This window comes from Acomys russatus, chromosome 6 (genome assembly GCF_903995435.1).
Source record: "Acomys russatus chromosome 6, mAcoRus1.1, whole genome shotgun sequence".
Classification (NCBI taxonomy): Eukaryota; Metazoa; Chordata; class Mammalia; order Rodentia; family Muridae; genus Acomys; species Acomys russatus.
Genome location: NC_067142.1, coordinates 56,449,270 through 56,469,403, shown reverse-complemented (window position 1 = coordinate 56,469,403; position 20,134 = coordinate 56,449,270). Strand labels below are relative to the sequence as shown.

At 45.7% G+C, this 20,134-nt stretch overlaps 2 protein-coding genes across 2 annotated transcripts in view; one reads left to right on the top strand and one right to left on the bottom strand.

Annotated features, from left to right (window-relative positions):
- Tnn (tenascin N) overlaps positions 1-8,144 on the top strand; it is a 62,422-nt gene extending 54,278 nt beyond the window's left edge. Inside the window, exons 18-19 of the mRNA XM_051148332.1 lie at positions 5,345-5,508; positions 7,976-8,144. Of these exons, the coding sequence (XP_051004289.1) occupies positions 5,345-5,508; positions 7,976-8,116 (305 nt within the window). The 3' untranslated portion in view covers positions 8,117-8,144. The remainder of the gene's footprint in view (positions 1-5,344; positions 5,509-7,975) is intronic.
- Positions 8,145-19,525: 11,381 nt separating this feature from the next.
- On the bottom strand, positions 19,526-19,852 carry Kiaa0040 (KIAA0040 ortholog). The gene has a single exon (XM_051147660.1). It carries the CDS (start codon positions 19,836-19,838, stop codon positions 19,533-19,535), a length of 306 nt encoding a protein of 101 aa, XP_051003617.1. The 5' UTR covers positions 19,839-19,852; the 3' UTR covers positions 19,526-19,532.
- Between the last annotated feature and the right edge of the window lie 282 nt (positions 19,853-20,134).

Below are 20,134 nucleotides of genomic sequence, written 5' to 3'. Positions count from 1 at the left end.
GTTTATCCAAAAGCAGGGACTCGCTTAGCCTCTCTTAGCTGCTCACTGGATTTTGGCCAATGGGTGATGTATCCAGTTATACAGGGAAAGAAACAAAGCTAAGCACCACGACTGAAGATACTGGGATTATACTGACAATTTTTTCTTTTTTTTGGTGTCATACCCTTTTAACTTTTTTTTTTTAAAAAGAGGGAACTGTGTGACTATTGCTTTAACACTGATATTTAAAAACGGCATTCATGGCTTTTAAACACCCTGCCTTTTGCCTGATTCCAATTTTGGTGTAAATATGTAGGAATGTGTTACTGGCTAGATTGGCTGACTGTAGAGGACATGGTCTCCCTTCTCTAAAGCATATGGAAAAGGAATAACATTTGTAGACCAAATGGTATGGAAAATAGAGAGTTAAGGAGTGGGTATGTTGGGTACATCAAGGACCCGAGTGGCTGGGGGAAGCTTTTTGGAGGACAGGGGTAGGGGTGTGTGAAGGGTGGAGTTGTCTCAGAAGGATGGGAGGAAAGGAAGGCGTTCCCCACATCTGAGGGAGTGGGGGGAAAGGTGGGGGGGGGAGGAGGTGAGGAGGTGAGGGGTTGGGGGGAAATAGAAGACTAAGCCAAGGCAAGGGGGTTGCTTTGTACCCAAGGGCTTTGTAGGGCATCTCAAAGTAGTGTCCTCAAGGATCTCTTGAGGTCTGAGGTTATGATCTGAAGTGGTCATCTCTGAAGGGAAAACTTCTTTGAGTTCTATAATGTCAATTCTTAAAACCATAATATGAATTTTGCTCTTGTTTCTTAGTATCTAGCAAAGACCCTGGTGCATGCTTAATGAGTTTAAAACAATGAAATATCATGGAGGATTTCTCTATGTAACCTCTTGGGTGTTTAATATCTTACTAGGGACTAGATCCTGAGTTTGGTGACCAGGCAGTATGGGAGCAGGTGGGTACCTATCATCAAAGTGTTTGCATTTGGCCAAGTTCAAACTGTCCAAGGATTCTAAGCAGAGACGGCATGGGAAAGAGTGTGTGAGAATTGTTTCTGGGGAAAATAACTCCAGAAAAAGGCACTTCTCTGCTTTGCCTTTGCCCCTTCCTTCCTCCTGCATTCTGCATCTTCCATGGGCTGGGGATGGGCTGCACTGCATGCAGGCTAAGTGGAGTATAAAATATGGGAGTCAGCCCTGGGAGTCAGGCTATTGGGAGAGTGAGTGGAAGGGGCCAACACATTCTCAGCTAATTGACTGTCTCCTAGGTACATTTTTTGCATTTTAACTCTGACTAGGGGATAACTCCTGTTCTAAAGTTGCTCAGGCCAACAAGGCCAGTCAGTGAGGATTTTTCTGTTTTTGTTTTGTTAGTTCAAGGAGTAAAAGGGAGCTTGGATACAACTGGGAAACGCAGATGGACCTTTGTGATTATCAGGGTAGTTACAGAATGATTTAAGCGATCATCATAATTATTATTTTAAAAAGACATCCCAGGCTAGCAAACCACTTCTTATCTTCCTACCTCTGTCTCTTGAGTGCTATGACTCATGGTGATCATGGCAGTTTAATACTAAAATAACTTAAATTCATTGTCTTGGGGGACCAAGCCCATTACATAACTCCTACCTCATCTCCAACTTACGTCAGATTGTATTCCTGATGGTTTCTCTCCCACCATTTAGAATAATAGAGAATTTGCAGGCCAGCCTTCAGCTCCTACCCCCCCCCCCCCCCCCCGTGGCCTCCTGCTCAGGTCTTACTCTACCAACTATCTGGCTGACCGTCATGCTTTCGGACTTAGCCTTCCCTTCACACCTCATGGCTTAGATCTTCCTGAACAAGTTTTGAAGTCAGGTGCTTCTCTTTGGCTCCAGTGCCCTCTGTCTTCCCCAGACCAGATGCCCTTGCTGGCTCCTTGGTCAGGACTTCATGCAGATCCATCTTCCCAGTTTGTCCCTTTCTTTCCCTTTCCTTTCTTGGTCCATTAAACTCTGCCTTTTCTGAGCCTAGTTAACACAATCCAGCAAATGAGCTGATGCTAATGGAAAACGGAGTCAACATATTCTTAAATTAATGCGATTCTCCTCCCAGGTACCTTATTTGCATTTTAACTGTGACTAGGGGATAGCTCCCATCCTAAGGTTGTTCAGGCCAACAGGGCCAGTCAGTGGAGGATGTCTTTTTTTAATAGGAAGTCTTGGGAGACTCTCAAATCACATAGCATTTTGGCAACCATCTAGTCTTCCCGTGTGCCCCGTCACTCCTGCCTTTATGTTCTGCGTTACAACGGTGAGATCGGTGGCATTTTAGATTTCTTTGTATCTGCTTCTTGGTTCAGATGAGGGTTTTAAAAATCTAGGAAGCTTCTGGCTATGATGAGGCACAGTGTAGAAGACAGACGATATCGCTGTGTGTGCCGCCTATTCCTGTGTCTAGGTCATGAGTGCTTTTATTACAGCTGAAATGCACAGCCTTGGTGGAAAGGTGACCAGCTCATTGAACACATCTTGAGTGTTGGTTTAGATCTATGAGATTTCTCATAGCATCTGCCTGTGAGTTTGAGGCCAGCCTGGTCTACAAAGTGAGTTCAGGACAGCCAAGGCTACACACATAGAAACCGTGTCTCAAAAAACAAAAAACAACAAACAAAGAAAACCAAAATGCTTATGAGCAGTTTCTCTCAACCCCAGTATGAGGAAATCTATGCATCACTGGCTTAACTAATTTTTAAAATATATTTACTTATTTATTCATGATGATGATGATGATGATGATGATGATGATTCTCTATGTAGCTCTGGCTATCCTGGGACTCACTCTGTAGACCAGGCTGGCCTCAAACTCAGAGATCCACCTGTCTCTGCCTCTTGAGTGCTAGGATTAAAGCATGCACCACCACTACCCAGCTTAACTAACTTTTAATTCATTATTTTTTAGCTGGTATGTATTCTAGTCTGGCCACAAACTTGTACTTGTCATGCCTTAACTTCCAGAGTTCTGGGGTTAAAGAGTATCCATCACACCAAGATTATCTTGGTTTTACTTAGGGAAGATATAAACTCACTGAATCAGAATGCTACCTCATCTGGGGCCAGTTATTTTCATAAGCATGCTCATTTTCTATATTTTGAACAAAAGGGTGGTTTCGATTTCTCAAAGGTAGAAAATCCATATGCAGAAATAATAATAATATTAATAATAATAATAATAATAATAATAATAATAATAATAATAATAATATCCCATACAGACCAAAGCTCACTTCCTTTTTCTAGTCCAGAATCCAAGGTTAGATGACTGAAGATATCTTTGAGAAAGCATTTGTCTGGATTCTTGGAAAATAAGCTTTGGGAAGTTCATATTCTAGCTAGTAAAGCTGTACTTATTAAAAGAATGTTACTAGGGGAGCCATTGTGTGTTATTTCAAGCTGTAGTTAACTGTCTGCAGGAAATCTGGAGGGAGGAGAAAATGTGCACAAATAAAGTGGCAGCCTGTCTTTTTCTTTGACTGGAGGATACTCATGGAGGCAGGGCCATCTTGGTGTCCGAGGAGCAGCCTCTCGGCCCTGTTCTTACACCCCTGCCATGCTGGGTGAGGTACAAAGGGACGCCTGTTGAGTTTATAGACTTGGAGGGACAAACTGGGACCTTCTTTTTGCACGAGGTGCTATTAACTTTGTAGAGGGACATGGAATGTTGGAGACTGAACTGGGAGCCTTGAACTTCCTAAGGGTTAATTTCCTCTGTGCCCATGGCCTCAACTCCTATGAACTCTTTCCATACCTGCTCTAACTCACCCAACAGCTTTCCAGAACATGAACTTGACATCTCCACAGCCTAGCATGGGGCTCACCCATGGCAGACTTAGCGTGTGTCCTCTGAATAAGTATGAGAATGAAACTGCAGTGACTACATGAAAGGCTGTTGAAGTACAGCAGGCATGCTCCCCACCCATGTGCCATTTCTAGTTCTGTAGGCCTGGGGTGAGCCTGAGAATTTACATTCTTAGTAGGTTCTAAGGTAATGTTAGATCATAGGGACTCCCTCCCTTGTTGAAGGCCTTGAGAGATAGAATGCACTTAGTAGTAAGAATGAAGCCTTATGTGGGATTAAGGGCACCCAAGGTGAATCTGTGTTTCAGAAAGAATTGTCATTTTAGAGTCTGAGGACCAATAGTTGAGTCTTGACACTCTCATTTATGGAATCTTGGACCTTAGGTCGCTACAGGTGAATAGCGAGGACTTTATTTCCTCATGGGATCCAGAAGAGCCCTGCCCACCTTGCAGGCCTGGGAGAGTCACAGCAATTAGATGTAAATGTGAGTGTCATTGTCGCAGGTGGGGAACTTGATTAAGCCTGTGATTGATATGGGCTCTTATTGCCTTTTATGAGCTGAAAAAGAAAGTGAACTTATAAGTGGATGACAAATGTGGTAGAGAAATAGGTGCAGGACGAGTGAAGTAATTAAGGCAGATTCCAGACAGGATGTAATGAAGCATCAAATTGTACAAATGTCCCCAGAGGGGCTCTAGAGCTTCAGGTGTGTGCCTGTGTGTGTATGTGTTGTGTGCATGTGTGTGTCTCTTTCTGTATGTGTGTGTGTGTGTGTGTGTGTGTGCATGCACGTACATGTTGAGGTGGAAGAGGAGGATCAATGAGGAGAATCTTCTTCAGAACTAGAGTTGAGCTATGCTGTAAGGGAGGTTAGGGTTTGACCAATGAAAGGCAGAGGGCAAAAAGGCCCTAGTAGACACAATGGGATTAGAGGCCGAGCATAGGAGGCAACCTAGTGACAAGCACACCCAGCAAGTAAGATGAATCATTTTTCCCTAGGTAGAAGGGATGCTAGACTTGAGACAGTGAAATGGGTATTTCCACAGGAGGTGGGAGATGGAGAGTGAGAAGGAAGGCTGTGGGGTGAACACAGGCCCTCAGAGATGAAAAGAAGCCTGACTGGCAGCTATGTAGAGTGAGGAGGGTGATTTGAGAAAGAAGGGTTCCATCAAGGGTATGAAAGATGTGTCAAGCAAGGTGCATGAGTTTTGGGTCCAGGTGTCAGGAGAGTGGTCACCATAGTGAATGCAGAAGGACAGAGAGTGTTTATATTGCACGTAGGGGGTTAGACTCTTGCCGTGATGGTAGGCCTTCCAAGTAAGAATGCTGTTGAGGGAGCTGGAGAAGCGGGCCTGGTGTTTGAATGACATCTGTTTGTCTACCTCGCCTTCCTACATTAGCCATTCTGACAGAGTTGTGACCATCTGCAATACACAACTGGATCCTTGGTGTTTTCATCCTAGATATTTCCTGCTGGGGCCTATTTCCCTCACAACTCTTAACTCCCTTCCTATCTCTCTTGCAGGGGATGCTCTTACTTACCACAATGGATGGAAGTTCACAACTTTTGACCGAGACAATGATATTGCCCTCAGCAACTGTGCGCTGACACATCATGGTGGCTGGTGGTATAAGAACTGTCACTTGGCCAACCCTAATGGCAAATACGGGGAGACCAAGCATAGTGAGGTAGGTGGCAGGTGAACATCTTTTCTATTACCGTATTTGTCTGTCTCTACTCTCGAAGAGACACCATCCAGGTTAGTGTGATAGCTCCTCTCTCTCTGAAACTTCTAGTGAGGGCAGGAGAGGCTTCGCCAGACCACAGGTACTACACAGTGTGCACTGCCCTGCCGCACACTTTTTGAGCTGCAGGTGGGGGGGGGTGAATTGTTGGTACTGATCTATAAAGACCCATGATGTGAGTCACATGCCATCTCACTTGATTTTTAAGTTTCTTTTGTAATATTTTTGAGACAGGGTGGGTCTCATGTACCCAGGCTGACCTTACACTTGCCTTGTAGCTGAGGATGACTATACCCCATGATCCTTCTGCCTCTGCCTTTTAAATTCTGGGAGTACAGGCATCTGCCACCACATCTGGCAAAATTGTTGTTGTTGTTCATCTGTTTACAGACTCTTGCTATATAGCTGGCCTTGGAGCCTGGATCTTCCTACCTTAATCTCCTGAGGGCTAGGGTTACAGGTGAACACCACCATATCTAGCTATCAGTGCTCCTAATTCACTAAAGACCCTGTTAAAGGCCAGGTTGCTTTCACAAAGTTCCACAGGTTCGATGGCTTGAAGACAGACATGCATAGCTTGCAGTTCTAGAGGCTGCCTAGTCAGAGATCAGAACGTGAGCTGATGCACTCTTGATGGAGCTTCCTAGCATGGAGATAGACACCTTCTAGCTGTACCCTCACATGATGTGGAGAGAGGCAATCTGACCACCTCTTTTTCTATTGTGGGGCATCCAAAATGATCCCCAGAGAGCTGCTTCTGAATACTACCCAATTGGGTCAATAAAACTTCAATAAACAGATTTTGGGGACAACACAAACATTAGGTCCAAAACCAGATGCTTCATTGTCTTTCCTAGATGTCTCTTCATTATCCCAGAGCTCACACAGTCTCTAAAGCAGTAGGCAGACAGGATCTAAATTAGGCCAGACCCATCCTTGGCTCCACTCTAACCCAGGTCGCCTAGAGTCTGCAGCGAGCATCCACTTCTTGTCCTTCTGTCAGGACTGTGCTCAGGGCCCAGTGTATGTGAAGACTCCTCTCCTACAAACTTTTCTGTCAATAATTCTGAGACTTCCATGGCCCTTCTATATCATTGTGACACTTTGTCAGCTACAGGGCATCTGCTGACCCCTCATGGCTTCTTGAAAATTGCACCCTTCTCCTACTTATCATCAATCTCCTATCCTCCATAAACCTACCAGTCTTGGGTCTCTAGTTTCCAATCCTAGGTCCTGATCCCGGCCTTCATGAAGCCACCTCTCCCCAGATCTCACACATACCAACATTCCTGTAAATATTATCACTTCTCGCATCCAGGTACATTTTTATTACTTTGGTCCTTACCAGGCAGCCGGGACTTCCAATCCTTATGCAATATTTTGCCAAAAGGAAGAAGAAATGTGCCCACAGGGCCATGGGGAGGGTTGGTCCCATGTATCATGGTGGCAGCATGTGGGCCGACCAGGGAAGCCCTGTGATCAGATATCAAATATCTGAAATGAGCAGCCAGCATGCCCTAAACCATCTCTGAATTTGCTAATAAAAGACATTCATCTGGCTAATGTGTTTTTCTCAGTCTGCAAGGCATTTAGCTTCTTGTTTATTATTTACCTCACAAATTAAAATACATAAAATTGGTCACTTGGGCTCTTTATTGGCCAGGTTGCAAGGTTATTAAGTGAATTAAATATTATTGTGCTCACCAGTCAAAAGACATAAAGTGAAATTTAGTTTTCAGCAGGCCATTTGTTACCCCAGCGCTAATATCTAAACAGTCTAAATTGAAAATGATTTTACACAATTGGCTAATTAATATGTTTATTTTATACCCCCCCCCCCTTTGGGGAGAAAACCAGAAAGGCAATAGCCGATTTGTTGATCTCTGTCTAGGTTGCCACCCCCCCTTGTCATCCTTGTGCTGTGGCCTCACCCACATCTCAGGCTCACATTCCATCTTACTACCATGGAGGCTTCTTTTCCCTGTCCATTCTGCCTGTCAAATTGCAGGGGAGGGCGCATCATCTGGCCCTCCTGTCTTGGCTCATAACCTATTACTGCCCAAACTTCCTCTTCCATCAGAAATGGATTTCACTCTCTAGGATCCCCTCTATCATAAGCCACCTTACTCCTACTCTTCTCCCAAATACCTTTTCCCTTCCTTCCTTCCTTCCTTCCTTCCTTTCTTTCTTTCTTTCTTTTTTCTCGATTTATTTATTAACTATACAGTGTTTTGCCGGCATGTATGCCTGCATGCCAGAAGAAGAGGGCACCAGAAATGTTGTGAGCCGCCATGTGGTTGCTGGGAATTGAACTCAGGACCTCAGGAAGAACAGGCAGTGCTTTTAACCTCTGAGCCATCTCTCCAGCCCCCAAATACTTTTTCTTCATGCTCTTTTGTTTGTTTTTCAGGGGGTGAACTGGGAGCCATGGAAAGGACATGAGTTCTCCATTCCTTATGTGGAGCTGAAAATCCGCCCCTTTGGTTACAGCAGAGACCGGTTCTCTGGCAGGAAGAAGAGGTCCCTCGGAGGAAAGGCAAGGATGTTCTGAAAGCCTGTCTGAGCTGTCTTCACAGGAGAACAGACACATTTGGGGTGGGGTGGGTGGTAGTGACTGGGGAGCTGAAGCTTGAGGGTGCTCATAGCCTCTGACTTCTTAGATTGCTGGATACCCACAGTGCTAATGATGTCACCACATGTCAACTTTTAGAGGTTCCTTCCACGTCTCCTGCATGGTTGCCAGTCTTTACTCAGGGCCCTGGAAGTCAACAATATTGTAATTGAACAGTACATAGGCACGGGGCACTGTGTGGGACCACAAGGTTTTTCAGCCCATCTGTAATGACAGATGTGTTGGATTAGGGTTAAAAAAAAAAAACCCGACTCTTCCACTAGATCACATTGGAAATCTTTAGAAATTGGTGGAGATCGTTATATGCATCCAGTAATATAGATCTTTATAGTAGAAAACCAAAGTGAAGTTCTGATCCCTTGGGGGTCAGAGGTGAGGCTACTTGCTGTCTGCTGGTCCCCCTGATTTTTGAGGGAAAAGTATAGATCTTAGTCCTCTTAAATTTCTTGTGTGATGAAAATCGAAAAGAATACAAAGGGGCCACAATATATTCATATTTAGTTAAGCTCTGACTAGTCTCTAGCATGCTGGAGATCAAAGCTCCCATTTTATTGCTAGCTATTTAACCGCCCCCTTTACAGACATTTGCATAATCTCCTTCATAGATCTGCATATGTTGTAAATAAATTCACAGTCATTTAAATAATCTGTCTCTCTAAATAGCTTGCACTCTTAGTCTTCCCTGACTCCCCCTCAGGCCCTTCAGGCCCTCAGCCTCCCCCCCTTCCCTGCTCCCCACACTGGATGCGTCCTCATGTCCTTCTTGAGTGTTTGGTATCATTTTTGGAAGGTTTTCTACAGCCAAGTCAGTGACCATTGGAGTAAATTAAATTCCTATTTGAGAAAACAAAAATAAACCACTTGATTTTAAAAAATTGCCTTGTGTTATTTTCTCCACTTAAATGCACTTCAATTCTAACTTTAACTTAAGTACAAGGGTAGGTGCAATTTGAGCATTATGCTGGGATTGGGCTGGCTGTGGTCTCTTACCTGTGGGATGGAAACCATGCTCTCAGGAACGCAGCAGAAGTGTGTGGGTAGGAAGGAAGGCCAGGGTTCTAGAAGCTGCACTTCCCTCCTCTGGTCTAGTGTGTACACGGCTGCTTAGCCTTCTCACTGGAAATCACTTTCGTCAGTCTCTCAACTTCTCGCTTTCCCCACCCACAACCAGGCAAACACATCTAGCGAGGCCACAGCAACAGCTAGTTCTGATAAGGAGTGGGCTAAATGAAGCTTACTTGGCATAGGGGCTAATCATTTAGAAAGGTGGGTGCCCACTGAGTCCAGAATCTAGTAAGCGGTGGCCTGCTAGGGAAACGGATGAACAAGCCACCCAGTCTCGGCACTGAGGGAGCTCATATACTGTCATTTACTCACCCGCTCATTTATTTAACACTTACTGCTTAAATCTTACATGTACTGGGTTTTGTTCTAAGTGCTGACCTTATCCAAATAAACAAAGCATTCACATACACACTTTGTTCTACATAGTCTAGGCAAAGGCTGACAACACACAAGTTCTTCTTCTTCCCCATCATGAGATCGATGGTAAATTAAAAAAAAAAAAAAAAAAAAAAAAAAAAAATCTCTAGTGTTGGAGACTGACAATAAAAAACAAGTCAGGTCAGAACTTCAAGAAGTGATTGTTGCAGAGGGGAGTGACAGAGGTGGTGATGGTGATGGGGGTGGGGACTTTGAAGACATCCCTGGAGGGGAGATATTTTCAGAGACAGATTCTTTGAGTCTTGGTGGAGCTTTCGTTGGGTCTTAAGCCCTAGGTAACATCCTCCTCTGCCTTGGGCCTCTCTGGAGAGCCCCCCAGCTCCACGTCCTCTCCGCAGACTCCCTTCTGCAGTGTTCGGTGCTTCTTTGCACAAACGAGCCCCATCTCTGCAAATCAGAGTCTCTGGGCTCCTCACAGTCGCTTCAAATTTTTTAGCAAGAAACTGCTTCCTTGACAAAGTGGTTTCCGTTCCCAGCACTGGCCCAGAGCCAGAGATGGCTGACAGTAGCAACTCCCATAGTTTTCAGCAGGCTTCTTAAGTGTGCTTGAAGACCTTGCCTAGTCAGTGTTCTATGGCTGGGAAGAGACACCACCGTGACAATAGCAACTCCTATAAAAGAAAGCATTTAATTGGGGCTGACTTACAGTTTCAGACATTTAGTCCATTATCATCACAGCGGGAGGCATGGCAGCATGCAGGCAGACCTGGTACTGGAGAGGAAGCAGACAGTTGTACATCCAGATCCACAGGCAGCAGGAAGAGAGAGTCACTGGGTCTGGCTTGGGCTTCTGAAACTTTAAAGCCCACCCCCAGTGACACACTTCCGCCAACAAAGCTACCCCTACGTCAACAAGGCTACACCTCCTAACCCTTCTCAAATAGTGCCACTCCTGATGAGATTTGAACCTATGGGGGGCCGTTCTTATTCAAACCATCATAGACAGATTGCTGGACTCCCTCCTCAGATATTATGATGCATAAAAACTGCTGCTAGGATTGGTGGCTTCTCTATTTAGTTCTGCTGTGAGAGTCACCCTCAGCCTTTGTTCTGGAGGAAGTTTCGATGGCAGCAGATTACACTGTGCCCATCCCAGTTGGCCCAGGGTTTCGCCACTGCAGGCCACTGAAGTGACTTGTGTGGGAGATTGTAGCTGTTTCAGCATCCCTTTGTATACAGGCTCTTTGTTGCCATGGAGAAATCTTCAGTTGACCTTCAAAGATTCTACTGTGATCAGGGAAGGAAATCTGGGAAGTTCATTTCCAAAGCAGCCCTGTCCCCAACCTTCCTCCATGCCTCCCTTGCTTTTAGCATGGCCAGCCCAGCAGTTCACTCCAGTAACTGGATATGGGCCTATGAACTGGGATCCTGGGTAGATCTCCTTTTCAGAGAGGCTCAAACACTTTTCTTAGAGCCAAGTTACAGGTCCTCAAAATTTTGAAGCTTTAAGGAAGCCATGCTGTGCTTCAAGATGACCCAGAGTGAAGAGAGTTTTGAGAAATGGGGATACACTAGAAGCCAGGAGCACAGCATGTTCCAGAACTATCCTCCCACAAAGTGTTGTCTATTCTGTGCATGCACAAGGTCGAGAGGACCAAGCCAATTGCTGGCCCTGATCCACTCTTAGAACTATGAGAAGACAGAATGGAAATAAATCAGGATGATGGTGGCTTAAGAAAAAAGTGCATCACCAGGAGTGTGTGTGGCACTCTGTGTGTGTGTGTGTGCACATGCGTAATTCCATGCTGTAGTGATGGCATCAGGTCTAGAAAGACAGGCTGAATCAATGAGTGGAACAACCAGACACCTGGGAGAGGAAGGCAGAGCGTTAGGGAGATAAAGCTGTGTCTGAGCTGATGAGGATCCCAGGGAGCCAAGGGGAAGCACAGGTAGGACTCATTGCTGCAACACTGCACTGGCCGTCACTTCACATTGCCAGGCAGAGCCGGCAGAAGCTTTGATGTATGTCCCTTTGCTCATGGCCCCTCCAGAGAGTGCCCTTCAGTGGGTCTCAGGTAAGTTCTATGCACGAGCTTTTCAAAGTTCCCCCAGGGGACTCTAACATGGATCCAAGGCTAAGAGCCACTGTTCTCACACAAGCAGTTGGACAGTGGAGAGCGCTCAGAGGTTCTGAAACCCTGAAGTGACATGGCAGGCTTGTACTTTGGAAATATTAGTTTGGTGACAGGTTGGAGAAGGCAAAATAGTGGAAAGTTTGAAAACTGCTTAAAAATTGTGTGTGTGCGCGCACGCGTTAACATGTGTGGTATGCACATGTGTAGGTCAGAGGTTTACCCTCTGTTGGCTTCTTTGCACTTCATTTACTGAGATAGGCTCTCTTTCTGAACACAGAACTGACAGATTTGGCCAGTCTATCCCGCCGGCTTGCTCTGCCTCCTGAGTGTAAGGATTTACTTCAGGTGTACTGCCACACCCGGTACGCATTTACCTCAAGACCTCACACCTGAGTAGCAATCACTTCATCCACGGCACTATCTTGCAGCCCTCATGTTATTTTTAATTGGCACATACTTATGGGGTAAAGTGCGATGTTTCAATATGCATGCACACTGTGAAGTGACCAGGTCAGAGTGACTGGCATGTCCATTGCTTGAGACATTTATCATGTCTTAGCATTAAGAACATGCAAAATGCTCTCTACTAGGTACTTTGAAATATACAGATAATCCTTGTCAGCCACAGGTACTCCGCTGTGATGCAGAATATCAGAAGCTATTCCTTCCACCTGATGGGTCTCTGGGCCCCTTAACCATCTGCAAGGGGGTGTGGCATTCGGAAAGGGTGGGGGCTCACAGACCAGCTCACAGCTGCTGTAATAGTTGAGGCAAGAGGCAATGAGTCTCTTGATCTGTGTCAGAAAGAGATCTGTGGAATCAGCAGGATTTAAGGGGGACTGGCTCCAAAGGCCAGCCGGTGAACCACAGAGCTTGGAGATGTTTGTGCGTCACGGCTGCTTCCTCTGGAAATAGGTTGGCATTCATGCTTGTCAAGTGAGTTCGAACGCTCTTTTCTATAACTTACAATTATCAGGAATTCAAGGATTACAAATGCTGGAAAATACTGCAGGAAAGAGTGTATGTCGGGGTGGGGGGGGGGGGGGGATTGTGGAGGGAGAGAGTCAGAGGAAAACACAGAAAGGCAGGCAGTGACAGACAGACAGGCGTGCACGCGTGCATGCGCGCACACAGACACACACACAGACACACACACACACACACAAACATACACACATATGCACAAACATACTCTGCAGAGATTTTTAAAGAATTGTGGTCAAGGAAGGAAAAAACAGGTGTGGTCTGTGCAAAGTGAGAGCATGCAGACAAGAAGGCACGCAAAGACCTAAAAGGAAAAAATGGAGAAAAGCTGCTGATGAAACGTAGTTACTAGAAAAGGTCCCCCTCTTAAAAAACCTTAAGGGCCATTCACTTTAAGCCTTTCACCAGGGACATGGAGAGGATCAATAGTATTGGTGTCAATGGGAGCCAATCAATATGCTTGGAGCCTGCAGCCAGGGATAAGAGGACTGCTATACCCATTATTGCCAGTAGATGGCAGTGTTGTCTTACCAGGTGCCTCTTAGTTCAAGGGAAACTTGCCTCCACAAATGGAAGATCGGAAGGGGTCCCCACTTTACATCCTTCTTGGGTAATGCTGTTTTGAGAGTTGGCCGTGGGGTCTAGTACGGATCCAGCCTGCTTTCAGTGGTTGCTCAGGGACTGTTTTTCCTGAACTAACACAGTGGGTAAGCAAGCAGCCCCTGGAAGAGGTTGTCCAGTGAATCCTTGCCTCTGTCTACCCCCAACCTTTCTACTGTGTACTGGGCTGGGTAGCGGGTAGGAAATTTCCAGGGGGTATTTCCAAAGTCTGTGTTTCACAAGATATTTCTCTTGTGAGTTGATTGTTTCCGTGGATGCTTTGAGTTCCAACTCCAGTGTTATATAGATTCCAGGTTAGCTCATAAAACCCTGCTCCTTATAGAAGATGAACTTCTATGTAATTATAAGGGCAAAGACAGCAAAGAATAGCTCTGAAGTCTGTAGAAAGTCTGAAATCTTCTTAAAAGCTGATGATAAAAATATTTATTTTAAAATTAAATAATTGTTTATGTGCAAAAGTGTTTTGCCTTTGTATATGTAAATGCACCACTGCATGCCTGGTGCCCATAGCGGCCAGAAGAGAATATCGGGTTCTCTGTAACTGGAGTTACAGATGGCTGTGTGCTGCTATGTGGGGCTGGGCCCTCTGCAAGGTCAGCAAGTGTTCTTTACCACTGAGCCATCTCTCTAGCCCAGTGTTATACATTTAAAGAAAAAGAATGAGTGCAGTTCTTTGTTTTGGTGAATAAAAAGTGACATTTAATTAGAGGAAGCCAAGAAAGTGAGACATTTGGACACTTACAGACTTATGACCAGACCCGCGAAGCTCTTGGAAGAAGACCGTGGTCTCTGCCCCAAGCCTCCGCATGCAGGCTCCTTTCCCTGGGGCCTCGTTTTCTTTACTTGTGAGGCAGGAATCAAACGTGGTCATGGATGCTCCTTATGGGCTGCAAGGCGTTTGTTTCTTAAGGCTTTATAATGCCATTCAAAACTTCTGAGTCCTCTTTTTCCTCAATAGGAGTATATGAATAGCCAGTTCCAGGGCCGGTTTTCTATGAATAGTCAAGAGGATTGTGATGGCTCATGACTGGGAGAAAGAGAAAGGATAATGACGTTCGAGGAGATCATGTGACTGGATAATTTGATGCTCCTCTCTAGAACTTTCTCCCTTGTTTTCTTGAACACAACCCATGATTTTTCTTCATTAATGACACTTAAATTGAGCATGTTTTTTCCATTTAATTTTTGAAGATAAGTCTTAATAGGAAGGCAACATAACAGGCATAATCTCCATGACTGGTGAGACCTTGTGTGGGCATTGGGGTCTGGGCCATCCTAGTCCTGAGTCCTAGTCCACAGAACGCAGAAACTCTTGTCCATTCTCCCAGGGGTGGCCTCCTTTCTCAGCTCACCCCAGTGCGACTCTGCTAGCTTGACCCGCTGTCAGCCGTGGTGCGTGTGTGTCCCTCTGAGAGAGCAATGAGCACACTAAATTGTAGTGGCCTGTTCTGTAGGCAGGTTGTGACCCCTCAGGACAAATTCTCTGGGATGGGGCTCAGTGGAATTGGCACATAGTAAAAGCTAAAATATTTTCATGTGTACACACTGCCTTTACTAAGTAAACAGTGGTACTTGTCCCTATGGGACTCTGAAGACATTTCAATAGGTTGAACTTACGACAGATACTGTAAGTTGTTCGAAGGGGGTTTTTGTTACTGTTGTTGTTCAGTCTTGCATACCTGTGACTTTGAATTCGAGAATAACCCTAAAGCCGAAGGGCAAGCAGCCAGCAAGGTTCTCCAGTGGGTGGGGAAAGCTAATGGATGATTGCATTGTACGACTCTCTCTTCCCACCCCAGAGTGTGGGTGGGCCTGGGCAGGTGGAGCTGAGGGTCTTGCAAGGGAGTGGTGAGCCTGTGAAGTACCTGGAGGGTGTGCTAAGGCCCGCTGGGTGGCTCCTCCTCCTCATTGGAAAGCCTCCTGAAGGCCTGGAGGAATGACTTAGCAGCCTCTGCTCCTTGGTTGTCATGGGTGTGTGGTGGTGGGGGGTGGGGTTGGGTGGAGGGGGGATGGGGGGATGGATAGGGGCGGGGGGAAGCAGGGGGGAAGCTCAGGAATCAACTGAAGCTGTGAAACACCCCGCCTTGGGCAAGATAGCGAATTGTGCAGCTGTGCTGTGGGGTCCCCCTTAAAACAATGCAGCTGTTCACCAACTTTGGACTAGCTGTTCCTCCCACAAGATGCTAGCCTATGCCATCCGAGGTGGTGTTCCTAGCAACAGGGTGGCTATTGAGCACTTGAAATATGGCTGGCATAATTGAGCTTTGAACTTGTAATTTGATTTAATTTAATGAAGTAAGCCACATGTGGCTAATAGAACCAGATGGGGCAGTGCCGGGAGAGACTATTTCTTCCATCTTGCTTCTTCTGTTGGCCAGCACTCTGGTGGCATCTACTTTCACGAGAAGCTAAGCGTTGTTGAGAAAGGAACCAAGAGCTTCTACCTCACTCATTTCCTGACTAGCGAAAAGCTGTGGTTAACTTAGGAAAAAGGTGTATATGCTTATATAAGCACGTGCACGGATTTATATGTATAGATACACGGATCTGTGACAGCTCGGCAGGATTCTCCACACTTTGTTTCATAGCAACAAATCAACCCAGAGATCTTGTTTTTTTGCCTTTCTTTCCTTTTTTCAATCTTTAATATTTTTTCCTTTCCTATAAAAAGACACTGGTTGACTTCGCTGGAAAAATATTTTCTAAGTGTCACCAGGGACTATCCGTATGCTTTTCTGCAACCATCATGGCTCAGTTCAGGCTCCAAGGTTGCCTGCTCTGCACAAAAAGGAGAGATGCCACAGACCTGGTTCTAGGAGGTTCTAAGAGGTTCTAGGAGGGCAGTGACCAGGCAGGGAGAGCCTCTGCATCTGTTGTTTCTGTGTGAGAATAGTATCTCAGTGACAAGACAGTAAACGACAAACTCCAACATGCAAGGATTTCAATTTCAAAATATTTATTTAAATAAACTTTTATGTGTATTTAAATTTTACAGAAAAAAACACTGGCAGATACTGTACAACTTTGATCATTTATATATTCTTCTTGAAAAAGTGACTGCCCTGCCTTTACATTTTCCTGTTCTTTTTCCTCCTCAAAAGAAATCAAAAAGTCCATTGAATAATGGCTAAAGACCCCTCTGACTGTATCTGAGTGTGATCAGGGTAGACCAGCGAGGAGGGACCCCTTCCCCGAGCCCAGCCCATGCCAGTTTAGAAGGCTTCTTCTTTATGAATCTTCTTTTTAAATTTTTAAAGAGATTTATTTTATGTGTACAAGTGTTTTGCCTACATGTACATGTGTACGACGTGTGTGCCTGGTACCAGGTCATCTACAAAAGCAACAAGTGCTCTTAACTGATGAGCCTTTCCTCCAGCCCCTGGAAGTCTCATATGTTCTCCATTACTTACCCTCCCCAGATAGGTCACATAGGCACAGATCCTGAGCATCCCACCCCACCCCTTAACTGTATCCATGGCAACTCTGAGATAGACTAAGGGGGAAAAAGGTGGAGAGTCATAAAGGAATGAACTGGCATGGTACAGGGGGAAGCAGCAATAGGGGATGGATTGGGAAAGAACAAAGCAGGGAGACTGGGCACCAAGCACAGCAGCTCTGGGTCTCAGTTCCCCAGCATCAATGTGAGGGCCTATCGTATGATGAGCCCTGCACCATCCTAGGCTCTCTACAGGGCTTGTTAGATTGTGACAGGACATGGTGATCCAATCAGGGTTGGGACTCCTGGGTTCCAGGATATAGAAGCAACTGAGAGTTGACTTTCTGGGTGTTTTGTGACAGGGACTGGCTCAAGTGTGTTTGACTAGAAAGCAGCAGGTACACTGTGCCTAGAGACAGAGGCTTTGTTATAGCAGCCCGTGGCAACTGACTGCTGTCTTAAGTCAAAGTGGCAGCCAGTTGTCACAGAAACCATGTAATTTGTCTGGTCCCTGATCCTGGCGATCCATCCTTGCAGACCATATCTGACACCCCATTTCTGCTGACCTGCTTCACCTCTCCCCTGAGTCTTCTGTCTTAGGGTGACTGAGAGCTAGAGGGGAAAACACACCTGCTGGATAGCAACTAACAGAGAAGGGCATGTGGTAAGGGGAGAAGATTTACCATCCTGTCACACGTGGAGGACAGCCAGGTAACCCACAACAGGATCCCCATGTGACAAGGGGACAGAGAATTAGAAAGTGTTGCTTTGGCCAAAGAGGCCTGTGGGTGGAAGGCCAGTGCCTAGTGACATCGAGCTCATGTAGGGTGAGAGAGAATATTGATCGCTTTGTCAGAAGACCCAGATGTGAGAGCCACCACTAGATAGAAACCTTCCAAGGGCCCGGAGAGCAGAGAGAGCAGATCGTGAGTACCAGGTAGCCACAGTGAGCCGGGAGTACAGCTTTCCATTCGTACAGTCTCATCAAACTCAGGGCTTTTTTTTTTTTTTTTTCTTCTTGCTGCTGTAATATCATAATTTGGCTATGTCATTAATTAGGCAATGATTTGCCACTGTCTATAATGCTCTCCATGGGGAAAATATTTAAAGTGCTCCCCAATAGATGTGCAAATGAGCTGTTAGAATATAATCCACTTCCAGGTAGGGAATTCTCTGGCTTCGTAACATGGCCATGATATAATCAAAGTGCCAGGCAGTTTCCTTTCCTAGCCTTAGCCTGGGGAGCAAAGGCTCTCCTCCACTCAGAACCTGTCATGTCCTCAGGTACCACAGGGCACATATGTCAAGCAACCCTGGTCTCAATACCTAACCTCATCTTTTGTAGCAGTTAGTGGGTGTGTTAAAGATTAGGTTACTCAAGGGGGAGTCATGAGGTATTACAAGTTTATCCTTAACGTCATTGTAGATCCATCCACAGTTATGAGTACCTACTGTGTACAAGACATTTGCCTGAGCGTCAATAGATAGCAACAAACATCTTTACAGTTTTACCTTTCTTTTAAACGATGGCTTCTACACCCCACCTGCATCACACCATGTACTGCTACAAACACAGGGGATTGCTTCCAAGGTGTGTGTGTGTGTGTGTGTGTGTGTGTGTGTGTGTGTGTGCGCGTACACCTGTGTGTGCATACATGTGTGTATGTGCATGTGTGTGTGCATATGTATATGTGTGTGTGTGCTGGTTTTGAGACTGGCTTGACTTGGAATGATCTTACTCATTGCCTTTCTGAAAACCCTTGGTCACACAGAACAAAGCTGGCTCATGTGGGGCATGTTCTTGCCCTTTCTATCTGCACGTATGTCACATGGGTACACAGCTGCAGTCCGATGAAGTGAATACGTGGGCTTCCATAGCTTTCTAGTAGTCACTGCCAAGAGCTGTTCATCACTGCTTAGAAAAGGGCACCTTGCTGAGTAGTTATGGGGTAACGTCCCCGAGAGGTCTTGGGCCACATTAAACACCTGTCAGTGGTAATGAGGACCTTGTCGTGAGTTGCAAGCAGAGACCTTTGAATGTATTTGGAGCCATACGTTAAACTTTCAGGTACAGGCAAAAGGTCGGAATCATATAGGAACTACTAGCTATGTTTGTATCAATATACACTAGGGTGGAGACTGTACCAGGTTCCTGGAATGTTCAAATGTATTTCCAGTAAAATGCTATGTAGCTATAGGAATAGGAAAGCACCCATCTCCAGCCTGAATGGTGAATAGACAGTGCACAGGGCCTTGCATGGCTATTTAGTTGTGCAAATGCGCCTAAATCTGGACATGTAATCCCATAAGACATTTCTGCACTATGTATATTTGAGCAAAGTACATATTAAATGACCATGTGATAAATAGAACATACTGTCCCTTGTACCTGTTGTCCAAATGTAATACACACAAAGTTGGACGCCATCTAAGATGCATGTATACATGTTTCCTGTGCTTTTGTTATAGAGTATACATGAGTCAGTGTAATACATGCTTGGGACTACAACGGAGAGCACGGTTATTGGACACATAGCTGCCAAGACAGTGTAAGAATTGTCCATATGCCCCCATCCACTGGGGGGCTCAGTCTGAAGTTTGTTCCTTGGTTGAGTCATCTGTGGTCATGAATGCATCACTTCAAAGGCTCCTCCCGAGTCTCTCTGGTTGGTGGGAGGCTCGGCTCGGAGGGGAGGACATCCTGCTTCTTTGCGCACTAGACAGGCAGTGATGGCCTCTTCTCCATCTGGAGGAGCTTGGGCTGAGCAGAGATCCAGAGGTCTTCATCCTTCTTCTTCTTCTTCTTTTTCTTTTTCTTTTTCTTCTTGTTCTGGTCTGGCTGTTGGCCGCTCTTGGGTGGCCGACTGCAGCAGCAGTGGCAACAGACGAAGAGGAGTGTGAGAACCACCACCAGGGGCAGCCCCAGGAGGACCGCCAGGCAGACAGTGTTGAAGATGCCTCTTTCATGTCTGGTGCGGATGGTTTCCCAGATAGAATTGAAGAAAGAACTGTTTCTCTCCATGGTGCTAGGCTGGGGTGGGGCCAGAGGATCCCCAGTTATCTAACAAACCCCGGTCTCTGCAGAACACGGTGTTAGCCACTTGGAATCGATTCCTCTTTCGGTTTCACATTTGGGCATGCCACCAGAGTGCCTGAGGAAAGCAAAACGGACAGTTCAAGAGAAATGCGGTAGTATTGGCTCATGATTTTTGCAACGTCAGTGGGTTTATGCTTAGAAAGGGGAAGGGATCAAAGGTTTGCAGAGTTTACTGAAATTGTATCAACACGCAATAAACAAAGTGCATGCAATGAGTCAAT